Source organism: Lygodium microphyllum, chromosome 5 (genome assembly GCF_053477565.2).
Source record: "Lygodium microphyllum isolate KBCC chromosome 5, Lygodium_microphyllum_v1.1.10, whole genome shotgun sequence".
Lineage (NCBI taxonomy): Eukaryota > Viridiplantae > Streptophyta > Polypodiopsida > Schizaeales > Lygodiaceae > Lygodium > Lygodium microphyllum.
The window spans coordinates 168,865,678-168,881,082 of NC_141139.1; the positions used below are offsets into that span (position 1 = coordinate 168,865,678).

At 42.8% G+C, this 15,405-nt stretch overlaps 1 protein-coding gene across 3 annotated transcripts in view; it reads left to right on the plus strand.

The window, feature by feature from the left end:
• The window catches only part of LOC148036671 (RNA helicase family protein), a 248,838-nt gene that overhangs the window by 193,546 nt on the left and 39,887 nt on the right, over positions 1-15,405 (plus strand). For 2 of the 3 annotated variants that reach the window (XM_087678715.1, XM_087678718.1), the window contains 2 exons: positions 2,811-2,954; positions 3,059-3,129. In XM_087678715.1, coding sequence (XP_087534841.1) covers positions 2,811-2,954; positions 3,059-3,129 — 215 coding nt within the window. Of the gene's footprint in view, positions 1-2,810; positions 2,955-3,058; positions 3,130-15,405 lie in introns of those variants that run through there. The other variant, XM_087678717.1, reaches the window with a different exon arrangement.

The following is a 15,405-nucleotide window of genomic DNA, read 5'->3' on the forward strand; positions in this document are numbered from 1 at the left end:
ACCCAAAGGGACACACAGAGAGAGTAGTGATAGACTTCTACAGAGCCGACCCTACTAACACTACCAGCCTAGTAGAGACAGAGCCATCCCACCAGACACCTTACAGGCCACACCGTGGAGTCACATTGGATAGAGCCATTTCCCTTCGTCGAGCACGACAACCCCGTCTACCAAGACCACATTTGAGGAGGGCACACCACAGTCGGATTAGAGCCATTATCATGAGACACCATTGACTCACCACCAAGCATATCAGTGAAGCAGCTAGGGACCGCATCGTAGCTGAGATCATGTGTAGATCTTGAGATCAGCTACAACGCATAGTCCTCACCACACTTTTGTACATGGTTCTATCAGATCTAGTTCTCCTTTCCTTTACTTTTCTTTTCTATCGATGGAACAACACTACATATGGTTCAACCCTAGTATAGTCCCATCATATAGTTATTTTCAGTATTGTTTCATAGGCCACCCACTTATTTGTAATGTTATCTTTTCCTTACTGATGGGATGCCATTAGACATGGATGTACTGTGGATTTTCTCATAGGCGACATTGGCCTTATGTAGACTTTAATATATCTTTCTTTCTTTCTTTCTTTCTTTCTAATAGAATGGCAATTCCCAAGTGTAGGTTCTCCTTTGTGCCAAATCATTAGACCGATGTGCAGAATCTAAGGGTGAATAAATAATGTTACCTTCTAGTTGTTGTTGGGCTCAATGCATGAAAATTAAATTGTACTCGGCTCCTTAGATCTCAAAAGGTTTGTAGACACCATGATAGTCAGATGTCCCTCTAGTGTGAAAAACCTCACAGAGCAAGCTGTGAAGCTGGCTCTTGCTTGATTCTCAACATAGGACATTTTGAAGAGTGAAATGATGAAGTAGTGTTTGAAGTCATCTTCCTTGTAAGATCATGTTTCTAATGATGAGCTCTCCAATCAAAAGCCTAGGTTTCTTAAGTGAGTACCTAACTCTAATAACATGTGAAGATATACTCATCTATAGATGACAAACATAATAGTATGACAAAGCTTAGATTGATAAAAGAATTCAGTAGGGTTAGGGTAACTCACAAACAATGAACATCAAAGATGAAAGAATGAGAATGAGTAAATACAAGGTTCAATGCAGCAAAGACACTATGCAAGGTGAATACTCAATCTCAAACTCCTGTCTCTCTAGGATCGGGGCAGAAAGTGAGCTGGAGAGTGCATCATCCATGGTCCTCTATACAGATAATGCCTTTGGAATTGTAGGGCAGCAGCAAATGCAGATCTTTAGAGTCTGATCAAGACCGAAAGGAGATGGACTTAAATTCGTTTGCCCTTACTAGTTAGAGATACTCTTCCTTGTAGCAATCTTCTATGAACTGCAAGAAAGAGAGCATGGATGCCATTATAAATAATGGAAGTTATTTCCTTATGTGAAACCAAGCAGGTGGATTGCAAAGGCTAGGAGATCTCCTAGGAGAACATACTGAAAGGACCCTAGTTGAAAATGTTCGATGAGGTGGCAGGCTGTATGGACTGTCTGGTCATTAAATGCAGCAATAAATGCTGACATTAGTAGCAATGACAACAGCTGATGATCAAATGTAAGCAGCACATGATGCAGCAGCAAAACGCAACCTGGAGATGATGTCTAATAGAGTAGACTGGCTGGAAACAGTTGCCAACAGTAGGGGGGACTGGATGAGGTGCTGGTTCGATAGCAGCTCGAACTGAGATATCCTCCAAAAGATGGGCGGTGGACATCAGAAAGAGGGTGTGAACAATCTGCAAAACAAGGATAGGGTTGAGTGGTGGGCAGCCTGTCCATTTATAGATGAGTGGATCCTCCCAAATTAGGGTTTGGCTTATGGGACTGAGACACTATCTAGGAACATGTTTCTTTTGTAATGAAAGTTTGGTAATTTGAGATTTTGGGCTATAATAAAGCGCTTATGAATTTACGATGCACTTCTAGCTCAACATCCATGGAACTCTCTATCCCTGAGCTTAGGAGGTGTGGAGGAGAGCCCTCAGGGTGGTCTTCCATGGCAGAATGGAGATCATCGTTTTTACTTGGGGGTCAATGGAGGAGAGCCTATGATGTGGATATAAGGGTTTGCGAGGGAGCAACTCCCTTTTCATCATTGGCTAGGATCTTAGAAGGATCTCCACCTCGAGATTATTCATGGATACAATGGACTGAAGGATAGTGTCATAGATGGGAGCTGATTGCTAGTATTATTGCCTGGTACATTTGGAATGCAAGGTATAGGCTATAGACCTCCTTTAGGTCTTGATTGTAGAGATCTTCTTGAGGATTTGCACAGAGATTATCCATGTTCTGCATGGGGGATGGGACAGGCTGCAGGGGGATTCATTGAGGATTCTTTTTGAGGACTTGGGATTCTGGCACCTTCTTTCACATTGCCCCTCATATGGGTCTGGCATTATAGCCCATGAGTTCGGTTTTTCAAAAGCCATTGTATTGATGATGTTCTCAGTTACTTTTTATAATATGTTTTCTTCTGTTCTGCTCTTTTCTGCAAGGTTTATTGATAGATTTTCTTCTTTTTTCTTAAAAAAAGCATTATAAGTGTTGCAACTTGTGGCAATCTTAACCTAATAAATGTAGTTTTTATTTTCTTGTTCATGATAGACTGGTTATAAAATTTGAATAGGATAAGTGTTCCTGCATATACATGGAGCTACAAATGTATAAGAGTCTCAATATCAGCCATTTTTAGCTGGTGTTCAATGAACTTTGTGCAGTGAGTCTTGAATAAGCCATATTCTATTGTTAAAAATTTCATTGATATAGATGGATGCCATGGAGAGAGCAAAGAAGGCCTATGTTGCTATTAAAGGATCCAATGGCAAACAGTCCAGCTTAGCATCCGGCCAGCAATCAGACCAGCTTGCAATGGTTGCAGCATACAATGGGTGGATGACTGCTTTAAAGAAGGTTTCCTATAATTTGGCTTAGGATAAAGGAACAATGCATTATCCCTATAAATGGCTAGGAAATGAAGTTTTCTAACAAGAGGGAAAATTTTTATTTGTCTTCAGCGAGGATCCAGAGCTGCCTATGATTACTGTAAATCAAATTTTCTCAGCGTACCTACACTAAACATGCTCAGGTGCTTACTTGTTTCTTACTCTGGTTTCTACATGTATAGAATTTCAAATGCTGCAAAGTTCTAACGTATTTTCTTTCATGGAGAATATATGCTGTTTGTCAATGTCCTTTTCTTTAATTGCTCATACGTTACATTGTGGATGAGGCATGATTTGGGGATCACCATAGAAAGTTCCACCTTGTGGTTTCTTTTGACTTTTGTCCTAGAATCATATTCACAAAACAGTGGGAGTGTAGATTTTTGACACCTGTATGGTCGACTTGGATGATAGAACTTACTTACTTTTGTACTTCTAAAGCATTCCTTTTCCTGGCAATGTGATAGTCTGTGATGCTATACGGTTGTTGACTCAGTAGTATAAACCTGCTTTATAGTAGCGAAGGAAGTCAATTGGCAACATTATGTAACACTTAATGGATATTACATGAAGAACAGGCCTATATATGATACTCTTCTTATTTGTAAAGGAATATTCCCCTAGTAATTTACATGATGAAGAAAAGATGAGAGAATTTAGAAAGCGTGTAAGGATTCTACTAAATTGTGACAACTTACAAGTAGTATATTTGCCTTAATGAAGTGTAGTATGTATTGTTGATTGCCTATTCCTTTCGTCATACAGATGTAAAGTCTGTTTCTAAATCAACTTCACCTTATCCAGATTCTTTTGTATAGACTGTTGATTCCTGACATTTGGTTCACTCAATATACTGTGACATATGCAATTCAGAGAAACGTGAAAAGTGAAAAGAGGATATAAGCATCACTAGGTATAGCAGGAGACAACATCTAAATACATGAAATGAACATAAGTAGAGTGAGAAGGATCTCCCAAGCTGGCTGCTCAAGGGATAATTTCTAGTACAAGGCTACTAAACAGGCAGTTGGATGATCTACAATGCCAGATATATGTGTAGGCGATATGGAACAAACTACCAGATTCCCACGTGTCTAGAAGGGCGTTTTGTCTCCTAATGTGCTTAGAACCCTTGCAATCGCATATCTCAGAGTATGAATTATCTCTGTCTAGATGCAATGGAGAGTCTAAGAGGTGCAGGTGTGCCATTAGTGTGTAGCTTTGCTGAAGCTTGCGGTGCAGATATACCAGCCAATGATGGTAGGAATGAGCTTCCTTGGAGGTGGGGCAGGTTGCTTACAAAGTACTACACAGCCTTGTTGGGATCCACGAACCACCCCCTGGGTATGAGAGAGGCAGAGAGTTGGTTTGGTAGAGCATGAGGAGGGCGGTGACTGAGAGGATGAGCAGGCATCTGATGGCTCTTATCATGGAGGAGGCATATGACTTCTTGTTCCAGGAATAAGAGCCTCACTGTGGTCTTCTGAATTTTGTCAAGGCATATGACTATGTAGATTGGGAGGCCTTGGAAGGCATCATCCAAAGGATGGTATTTCCAAAGTAGGGGTGCGAGGGGTTGCAACTTTGTATCCTTCAGCTTATAGCCAAGTTCTCATCGGTGGGGCTAGCAGAGACAGGTTTAGCATTCAGAGATTAGTAAGACAGGGATGCCCATCAGCTCTGTTCCTATTTTTTTTTTTTAACAGAGGCCATGGGTCCTTTCGACAGACAAATCTACTGGGATTAGAGTTGTCAGGTTTCCCATGCCTAAGTTTGAGGAGCTCCTTGATGTGGAGTGTGCAGATGATACAACAATATATTTAGACAGGGATGAGAGAAACTTTAGGGCCTTTGTGCAGCCATGGAGATCTTTAGCATATCTTTTGGGGCTCTCATCAATCAGCATACATTGTTTGCTGTTTGGATATGTGAGAACTGGATAGCCAGATTAGAGACCTCATGAGGATTTCACTTGAATTCCTTGTAGGACCAGAGTGCGATATGTAGATGTCATGTGGACATTACTTTATAGTAGCAGTTGGCACCTTTTGTCTTGAGTATCATACAGAAGCTGCTTCACTGGAGCTCAGCAAGGATCTTGATAGAGTCTCCACTCATCCAGAAGGTCAATAACATGGCTGCATCTCATAGTCCAAATATACTAGGCTATGATACTGAGAATCAACTCCCATGTGTGGCAGTGTCCCTGCATCCAATGTGCATGTGAGTAATCTAGAGTAAGAATCCTGATCAGATGCTGGCCAATGATGAGAAAAGAGTGTCCCCTGAATATCCTCAGAGCCACATTATCTGTGACCCATGCTACAGCCCCCCAGGTAGCCACCAAGGCCTTTGCTCTGCCGTGAAATACTATCCTGAGGGATCTCCTCCAAATCTTATGGGCTGTAGGGCAGTCCCACAGGCAATGTGTATGCATCTCTGCTAGATTGCCGCATCTCGTGCATGCTACTGGGCCCCTGTCATATCCGAGCCACGTGCCAACTGCTAAGCTCCTATGAACTACAAGCCATCGGAAGAGAGATATCTTCCTAGGCTTGAAGCTATCATGTAGCCTCCTCCCAAAGCATTATAGGAACTCCTTTGTGATTCCCTTTGTGTACCAATGGGGGGAGGCTGCTGGTTGTGTTGTGATCTTGCTCGTTTGCATTCTCCTCCCCAGCTTGGTAGTGTAGCCAAAAAATGGCACAGCAGGAGGTCTATCAAGGAACGGATCCCTCCACACCCACTCTCCTGGATCCCACTATAATCTCTGTAGGGGTGTGGGTCAATGTGGCAGTTCCTCTCAAAGTGAGCCACTACTCTAATCCTCTGTTTGGGGCATCCAATGAATGCTGCCTGGTTGAGGCCCTGGCTGGAGATGGCAATCCTCAACAACCATAAAAGTAAATGTCTCTGCTAGTCACAAACACTGCTAGAAGAATGTCCCCTCCAGAGAAGAGACGGATCTACATCTGAGAGGTGCCTATATCTGTCTTGCAATCTAGTGGAACTCCCTCTCTCACGGCCGCGATCATAACTCTACCTCCCCTTAGCCCTTGTAGTCTTTGTCTCTGAGCCTTTTTTGGAAGCTCTTGGAATGCAAGCCAATCTCCCACTGATATAGTGACCTGTAAAGAGAATCTCCCCCATGATGAATATGTCCTCTGTCCAAGAGTGTGCCTGGAGTCGAATATCAAAATGTGATTGAAGAGAAGGGGCTGCCTTCTCTTTTCTTCGGCTGTAGTGGGGTGTAGCTGGTGAAGCCTCGGTAATAAAGATCTTTGGCCTGTGATAATAGCAGCTGTGAATCTGGCCTTAAGACTCCTCCCTATGTCGTTGGTCCTTCCTGTGCAGATGTCATAGCCTGTAGTGTCCCTATTAGAAGTTTCTTCTAGAGCTCCTCACTTGGAAGGAAACCCCTAGCAGTGAGCTTAGCCATCAAGGCTTTGTTGTGGCTGTCTCGGTCTATGATCCCCAATCCTTCCTTGGATCTAGGTTGTATGGTGATATCCCAAGCAACCTTTTTCCCTGGCTGGGCTCCCATCTCCTTTGGACCAAATGAAGTTCTTGATAAGGTGCTTCACCTGGCCGATACATGACGTGGAGAATGCCCAACAACAAGAAGTGATGTACTACATAGACACAAGAAGGACTTGGTTGGTGATGAGGAGATAATGTGAATCCCCACATGGCATCCAAGGTATCTCACTGCAGTACCATAGGGAACCCATGTGAGATCCTCACACGGTTGCCAATTAACTAAGGCATCTGCTGCTGTACAAAATATCTCCATGGCTGATACAAAGGCCCTAAAGTTACTCTCATTCGCATCTAGATAGATTGATGTGTTATCCGCAAACGGCACATCCAAAAGCTCCTCAAAATCAAGGATGGGTAACCTGATACCTTTGATATGTGTAGATCTCTCTCTCTAGAAGGGGCTCATGGCATGTGCTACAAATAAGAACAAGAAGGTGGCTAATGGGCAGCCCTATCTAACTGATCTCTGAATGTTGAATCTATGTCTTGGTGCCCCACCAATGGTAACCTGGCTATGAGCTAAGGAGTAAAGAATTGCTATTCCCCTAACCCACTACTTTGGAAATCCCATCCTCAGCATCGTGCCCTCTAAGAATTCCCAAGGGATGCAGTTCTACGCCTTCTCAAAGTCAAGAAATAGCATGATTAAGTCCTGATTTTTAGAGAGCCAAAGCTCTGGACTCCCAAAAAGTGAAGATGCTACACTCTTCGGCAAAACTTGTTTGTGTGGGGTGGATGATATCTGACATCAATGGGGCTAATTTGGGACTTTGATCACCTTTGCAATGATCTTATAGGCAGTTCCAAGCAAAGTAGCGAGTATCGACTGTGTGATTTCCAATCTATCTACACTTTCTTTGGGAATGAGGTGAATCAATCCCTTGGAAAGTTCCTGTGGCATGACCCCTAATGGTTGAAAGGCGAGAAGGATCGAAGCTTGCTTGGAAATGGGCTATGGCAGAGAGCAAGAGCAAGAAGAGAGAGAGAGACACAAATGAGAACTCCAACAGTCACAATGTGTGATCGGGCCTTTCTTTATTCAAACTGTTACTAAAATAATAAAGAATAAAGTGACGGTGATGGGCGCCCGGCACCTGTAGTGTACAGTGGCGGGTACTGTTAGTGTAGTAATACACGGGCGGCTAGGCGGAGGCGCCTTTACCCCCCAATAACCTCCCACTTAAAGGCGAATGTGCCCCAGTGAGGAGTGAAAAGAAAAAAGAAAAAATACAGAAAAATGTAATCTCATCCAACACCCATCAATCTCCTGAGGAAGGCAAAGCGCTCAGTAGCGAGGCTTTTTGTGAGCAGATCTGTAGGATTTTCGTCAGTGGAGATCTTGACAAGGTCAACAGACTTGTCCTCCACGACCCCACGTATGAAGTGATACCTCCCCTCAATGTGTTTCATCTTTGCATGGAAGACTGTATTCTTGGCTAGCTGAATAGCACTCATAGAATCCGAATGCAGCGTAAGCATAGAATCAATCACAAGGTGATGAACCAAATGGCCCAACCATATGGCCTCTTTGGAAGCCTCAGTGGCTGCAACATACTTGGCCTCATTGGTAGAGAGAGCTGTACACTTCTGAACCCCGGACATCCAAGATACAACACCTCCGGCATAGGTGAATAAATAGCCGGAAGTGGACTTTCTACTATTTGCATGTCTTACATAATCGGAGTCTGTGTAGTCCACAACTCCTGTATCCTGGCTGCCATAGCAAAGACACATATCTGCTGTGCCCTTAAGGTATCGCATGATACCGTTCAGGGCATCTCAATGTTTCTTGCCAAGAGTGGCCATATAGCGTCTTACAACACCAATTGCAAAGGCAATATCTGGACGAGTGGCTTTCATGGCATCATCAAACTGCCTACGGTTTATGCATAAGGGATATTGGCCATCTTGGCCCTTTGCTGATCTGTTTGCGGAAAATCGGCTTGTGAGTGAAGGTAATGGACAGCCAATAGGCTTCATATCCTACATGGGAAACGCTCAAGGACTTTATGAATGTACTCCCTCTGTGAGAGGTAGAGTAGTCCCTGATGCCTGTCGCGCTTAATGCGCATACAAGAATGTGAGAGGCCTGTCCCAAATCCTTCATCTCAAAGCTCTTCTTCAGGTGAGATTTAAGAGCATCTAGCTCATCATGAGATGTCCCTGCTATCAGCATATTATCCACATAAAGTACCAAAATAAGCAATGAGCCATCACGAGCTTTCTTCGTGTAAAGACACGGATTCATAGCACTCTTGCTGTAGCCCTGTGATTGCATAAAGGCATCAAACTTATGATACCACTTCTTATGTGCCTGCTTCAAGCCATAAAGACTTTTCTTCAACTTGCACACTAGGTGCTCCCTGCCAGGTTCTGCAAAGCCCTTAGGCTGCTCCACGTATATCTCATCATGCAAATCCCCATGTAATAATGGAGTCTTGACATCCATTTGATACATGTTCAAGTCAAGCTATGCAACTAAGTCCAAAACCAAGCGTAGGGTGGTCATCTTGACCACATGAGAAAAAACTTCATCAAAGTCAATTCCATGCTTCTGTTTAAAAGGCTTAGCGACAAATCTTGCCTTATAAGCAGGCTTGGGGTTTCCAGGGTTACTTTTTAGCATGTATACCCATTTGCATGGCAAAGTCTTTTTGCCCTGAGGCAATGCAACCAAATCCCAAGTCATATTCTTATGCAGGGAGTCCATCTCAGACTGCATAGTCCTCTCCCAGGAGTGATTATCAACCCTGCAAATAGTCTCATCATAAGTGAGAGGCTCTCTTGCATCTGTAACCAAGACATAATGCATCGAGGGTTCAAATCTATCAGGTGGACGTCTAGCTCTAGTAGATTATCTCATTGCAGGCTCTGCTGCATGTGTAGCATCCTGTCTAACATTCTGGCCATGTGTATCATCTGTTGTTGCAAGTTGTTCAATTGGTTGTGCAGGAGCACGTGGCTCCTCTTGGAATATAACCCTGCATATCTTTATCACCTTCTCAGGCTGCTTATGCATATTGTCTTTATGGAAGACTATATCATGTTTGCGGATGACTTTCCGCGCGTGCGGATGCCAGAGGTGGTAACCCATCTCGCCTGCATCTCCATAGCCAAGGAAAATGCATTTGACACTCTTAGGGTCCAGCTTAGTACGCTTGTCCTTGGGCACATGGCAGAATGCCTCACATCCAAAGACACATAGATGCGCATAAGAAAGAGGTTTTCCGGTCTGTACCTACTTTGCAACTTGGAAATCCAAACCACTGGAAGGTGATCTATTTATGATATGCACAGCTATACTCTCTACCTCAGCCCAAAAGCTGTGTGGTAGGCCCGCATGGCTAAGCATACCGTGTACATGCTTTTGGATGGTTCTATTCATCCGCTCAGCCAAACCATTGTGGGGGGGTATAGGGGGCCGTCAAGTGACGCTTAATACACCTCTCGTCACATAGCTGCTCAAAAGCACGTGACACATATTCTCCCCCATTGTCAGTCCCAAGGTATTTCAGCTTTTATTGCACCTATGGAAAATCAATTTGCTTGTCAGATTAAGACTTTCTATTCGGACCGAGGGGAGAATACATATGTTCTTTGTTGAATAGTTTTTGAAGCAAAAAGGCATTTTACATAAGTATACTACTGCATTTACTCTAGAGCAGAATGGGGTTGCACAAAGGGAGAATCGGTCACTCATGGAGATGGTCAGATGTATGCTAAAAGCTAAAAACTTGCCTCATCGCTTTTGGATGGAAGTAGTTATGTGTGCTTGTCAGGTTTTGAAGAGGCACCCTATTGAGGCATCAAAATATGCTGCACCTCTTGAGGCTTGAAGTAGCCGTAAACCTTCAGTTTGTCACTTTCGTATTTTTGGGTGTCTTGCATATGCTCATATTTCCAAAGTTATGAGAAAGAAGTTGGACAATAAGGTTGTTAAGTGCATATTTGTTGAATGCAGTAGTGAGAGTAAAGGGTATTGATTGTATGATCCTGCTTCCAAGAAAGTTTTTGTTAGTAGGGATGTGATCAGGCTGCAGGTGATGTATTTAAAGGGCTGCTGCCGATTTCTTTTGGTGATACAGCGGGAGCTTCATTAAATGAACAAATTGTTTTCAGCCAGTTGCTCCATTAAGCTGTGCAGAAATTCAGCCTATGGCTGAATATTCAGCAAGATGCTGAACTTGAGGGTTCATCAAAAGCAAGATGCTGAACTTGCTAGTCGTACTAGAAGACAAGCACGTCTGCATGATCATGCTAATACAATTGAATTTGTAATGGCAGCAAACACACTTGATGATGAGGAGCCTGATTCTTTTGAGGATGCAAAACAAAGTGTGCATTGGATGGCAGCAATGCAGGCTAAATTTGATTCTATCATGAAGAATCAAAAATGGGATTTAGTTACATTGCTTGGTGGAAAGAAAGCCATGGGTACTAAATGGGTCTATAAGTTGAAAAAGAAGCGGATGGATCCATTGATAAGTACAAAACCAGGCTTTTGGCAAAAGGCTATACGCAAAGGAAGGGCATTGATTATTATTACATATTGGTAAACTCCTTGAGAGATTTGGCTTCCAGGCTTGGAAGCCAGTTAGCATAGTGATGGAGACTGGACTCAAGTTGTCTTTGTATGATGATAGTGATCTGTTTGATATTCATACATATGCTCTAGTAGTTGGATGTCTCATTTATTTATGCAACACAAGTTGAGATATTGAGTTTGCAATTTCAGCCTTGAGCAGATATATGCCGAGCTTGTGCATGACATATTGGCAAGCTATGTAGGGCGTTTTTCATTTCTTGCAGAGCAATAGGACTCTTGGATTGCCTCACGCCAAGGGGGGACCTTTGGAATTACAGGCTTACAGTGATTGAGATTAGGCTTGCGATTTTGATTCAAGTCACTCTACAAGTGGAAATTGTTTCTTTCTTGGCTCATCTTCCATTGCTTGGCTTGGCAAGATACAATCCACTATTACTACATTGTGTTCTGAAGATGAATACAAGGCAGCTTTCACTACTACAGTTGAATGTGTATGGTTGAGACGTTTGTTGGCTTATCTTGATGTATCTGTCATGGAGCCTAGTCCTTTGTTTGTTGACACTCAAAGTGCCATTGTAGTGGCACAGAACCTTGAGTTTCATGCACACTCGAAACACATAGAGATCCACTATTACTTTGTCAAAGAGAGGCTACATGTAGGGGATATGAGCCAACAATGTGGCAACCATTTTTATCAAAGCTATTCTTCATGACAAATTTGAAGCATTTCATAATGCTTTTAATGTGATCTTCTTTGGTAGATGATCCTTGTATGGTGATCACTTTTTACTCTAGGGGGGTTTGTTGGGTTTGACTGATGCCTACGCTCATAGAGGAGTGTCGATGATCCACAGTAGGACATTGGGGCACTTTTAACTCTTTGTAAGAGAGGTTTTCTTCCTCAATCGGACTATTCTCTATATGTGTGCTTATGCTATAGAATTTGGTCACTTTCAAGTGTGAATATACCTTTAGGCACTTACGCAACCCTAAGGTCTAAGGGTTGTACTTTGTACTTGTCTTACACACTATTGAATGAATCATGTGTTGAGCTCTCTCTCTCTTTCTCTACTGTCTATACTGTGTTGATTTGATGGCTGCCATCTCCATCTTCAATATCTCTCAAGCTCTCAGTCATATACTTGGATTGGTTACCTTTCTTAGAGAAAGGAAATGACAAGCAGACATTGAGATTGCACACACGATGATCGAGTGCAATCGTGCATTCAATGTCGCAAAGCATGAGTAATGGAGAAAGTTGATGAGAAATATTGCCAATGTGGGCCGATGTGAAGGATGGAGTAGTGTTACATACATGAGATGGGGACGAAGAAGATTGATGAAGGAGAGGGTTAATAGGGTCCTTGATTGTATTCGGGCTGGAGGTTTGCAAAGGGCAGATGTTGTAGATGTTATTAGAAGTGAAATGGAGAGATTCTAGGCTGCCAAGGCGATTCATGTAAAAGGGAAAGGAAAAGTGATGGTTTAGTAGTTTTTTTTCTATTGTGATTGCTCATGAAAATTGCTTTGTGGAATGTGAAAGGTATTTCTTTAGGCAGCAAGCAATATCGGTTGTGGAAAGTTTTGTTAGCTGTAAATTGGGATGTTTTTTGTGTTGTGGAGCACAGACAACACGCTTTGGTTGGATCTTCTTATGTATACAAGGATTATGTGGTCTTTTTTAGTGGTCGAGCTCCGCATAAATCTGGAGTTATGTTGGCTATCAAATCCTTCTTGCAACCATCGTTGGTTTCTCAGGACCCTCGCGACCGATTTGTGATTTTGGAAATACTTTATGAGGGAGAGATTTTGTGGCTTGTAGGTGTGTATGCTCCTTCTAGTTCAAGGGAACGTCGCCAGCTTTGGGATGACTTGCACTGCATTGCCATGGCCTATCAAGGCTTTGTCATGGGTGATTTTAATGCTTGTGTATCTGGGGATTAGGCGACTTCTCCACATTTGGTTATGGAGGGTCCTGAGCGATAGGCTTGGGATGCTCTCGCAGCGGTGTCTTTGAAGCAAAGACATGTGGTCCTGGATGTATCCATCACAAGCTAGATATACTTATCGTTCTTTTCAGCATCCAAATACCTGGGCAAGACTGGATGGGATCTACATTTGGAAGAGTGTTTCCTTTCTTTCTGCAGTCATTGATATGTGGGTGGAAAGACAACATGTTTTGTATGATCATTATCCTTTGATCTTGGAAATGAGCCACAGACCTGTTCCTGCATTCAAGACTCTCCTTACACATTTTCCTCTTCATTTTAATCAATCTTTTCTGCAACAAAACCAGTTTTTGGAAGGTGTTCAACAAGTGATGGTTTCTTTTAGCTCGAGGATCCTATCTAGAGGGATGGAAGTATGGGCTGTTTTTAGGGATAATGCGCGAGCGTTATCACGACAATATGGTATAAAAGGATGGGGGGCATAGCTTTGTTGGATGTTAATTTGCATATGGTCGCTTTGAGGCTATCCCTTTTGCAGGCTCTGTGTATACAGATTCATCCTTGGTCAGATATTACTAAATTTTTCATAGAAAAGACAAGCATCTCTCATGGTAGCACGGCTATTCATACTTCTTGGTGGCATGTGGTTGATTCCATGAGGCCTTTTAAGATCCCCAAGTCTTTTCTCCTTTCTCATTTTATTGCATCCTTGCAAGCGTCGCTACGTTTTACCGTTTGGTGCCCTCCTGATATTCGTAAGGAGGAGAATTTGCTGCAAGGAGAAATACTGGCTTCCTCAAGGTTGTTGGATTGGCCGCATAAAGATTTGTATTAAGAGAAGTTTAATCGGACGGATCGGTTGGGGTTGAAGACAGTCCTTGATGGTGTTATTCTTGGGCAGCCCCGTCTTTATTCTTTCAAGCGTATTCGTCAACACTTTAGGGTGCCTTGCGGATATAGTGATATTTGGTCTTTAGAGGTTCTCTCCTTTGCTTGCATTGCAGCCATCGTATCTATGGCATGATTGGATATTTGTGGTTCTTGATGATTTTGAGAAAAGGTTAGCTAATGAGATATATCTTCAGATGGTGGAAGCCAAGAGATGGGTCACTGGGAAAGTTAATAAATTATGGCATCTTCGAGATAGCAAAAAGAAGTGGCGGGAAAGATTGATCCAGCTTTGGAAGTCTAAGGTTTTGTATTAGGGAAAAGTGTTTATATGGAGGCTGCTTATTGGGGGTCTACTAACGGGAGATGTGCTCCGTGCCCGAAAGATCTCTATAGGTTATTGTGTTTTCTGCACTACATGTGATGAGACATTGTTTCACCTATTTGTCTTTTGCCCTGTGGCCTGAGAGATCTGGAGTTTCATTTCTTGAGTGTGGTCCTCGGCGACTCAGCACCACATTGTGGATTATGGGAAATATGTCGTCTATGTCTTTGGATTCAGATTATTCTTGCCTTTTCCATTTCCTTAGATGGACAGCCTTGTGGCATATATGGCATACTCGGAATGCCTTTACTTTTGATTCACGATCGGGCATCCATGGGCATGTGGGCCATATGCGCGGTTTACTGCTATGGCAAATCTCTTCTATGATGTTAACTGACTGGTTCTTCCTAATATTGCTGCTCCCTGGTTGGCTATTGTTCGCTCTTCTCTAGCTGTCCTTTCTATGTGATTTATTAGTACTACTCATGTAATAGGTTATTTTGATAGCTGCTGGCTTCAGTGTAGTTGTTTACCTCCTATTTGGTTGGCCTGATGTCCTGATGTAAATATCTCCATACATTAATGTACTCTTGTTTACGAAAAACGAGAGAGAGAGAGAGAGAGAGAGAGAGAGAGAGAGAGAGGAGAAGCGCTGGCTACTTCCAGGTTATTAGATTGGCCTTATAAAGATTTATGAAGAGATAAGTTTAAACGGATGGCTCGTTTGGGGTTGCATACATTCCTTGATGGTGCCATTCTTGGACAGGCTCGTCTTTATTCTTTTTGGCATATCTGTCAGCACTTTTGGGTACCTCGCCGTTATCATGACATTTGGTCGTCTGTACAAGATAGGCTTTTGAGGTTCTCTCGCCAGTATTACAGCAATCTTCACCGTGGCGTGATTGGAAGTTTGTGATTCCTGATGATTTTGAGAAAAGGTCAGCAAACTTGATTTATGATCAAATGGTGGAGGCCAAGAGATGGGTCACGGAGTAGGCTAGTATGGCATACTCCGGATAGTAAAAACAAGTGCTAGGAAAGATTCCCAGCTTTGGAAGTCTAGGGTTCCGTATCAGGGTTAAGTGTTCATGTGGAGGCTACTAATTGGGGGTCTTCCAACTAGTGATGTGCTGCGAGCCCGCAAGATCTCGGTTGGTCGTTGTGTGTCTTG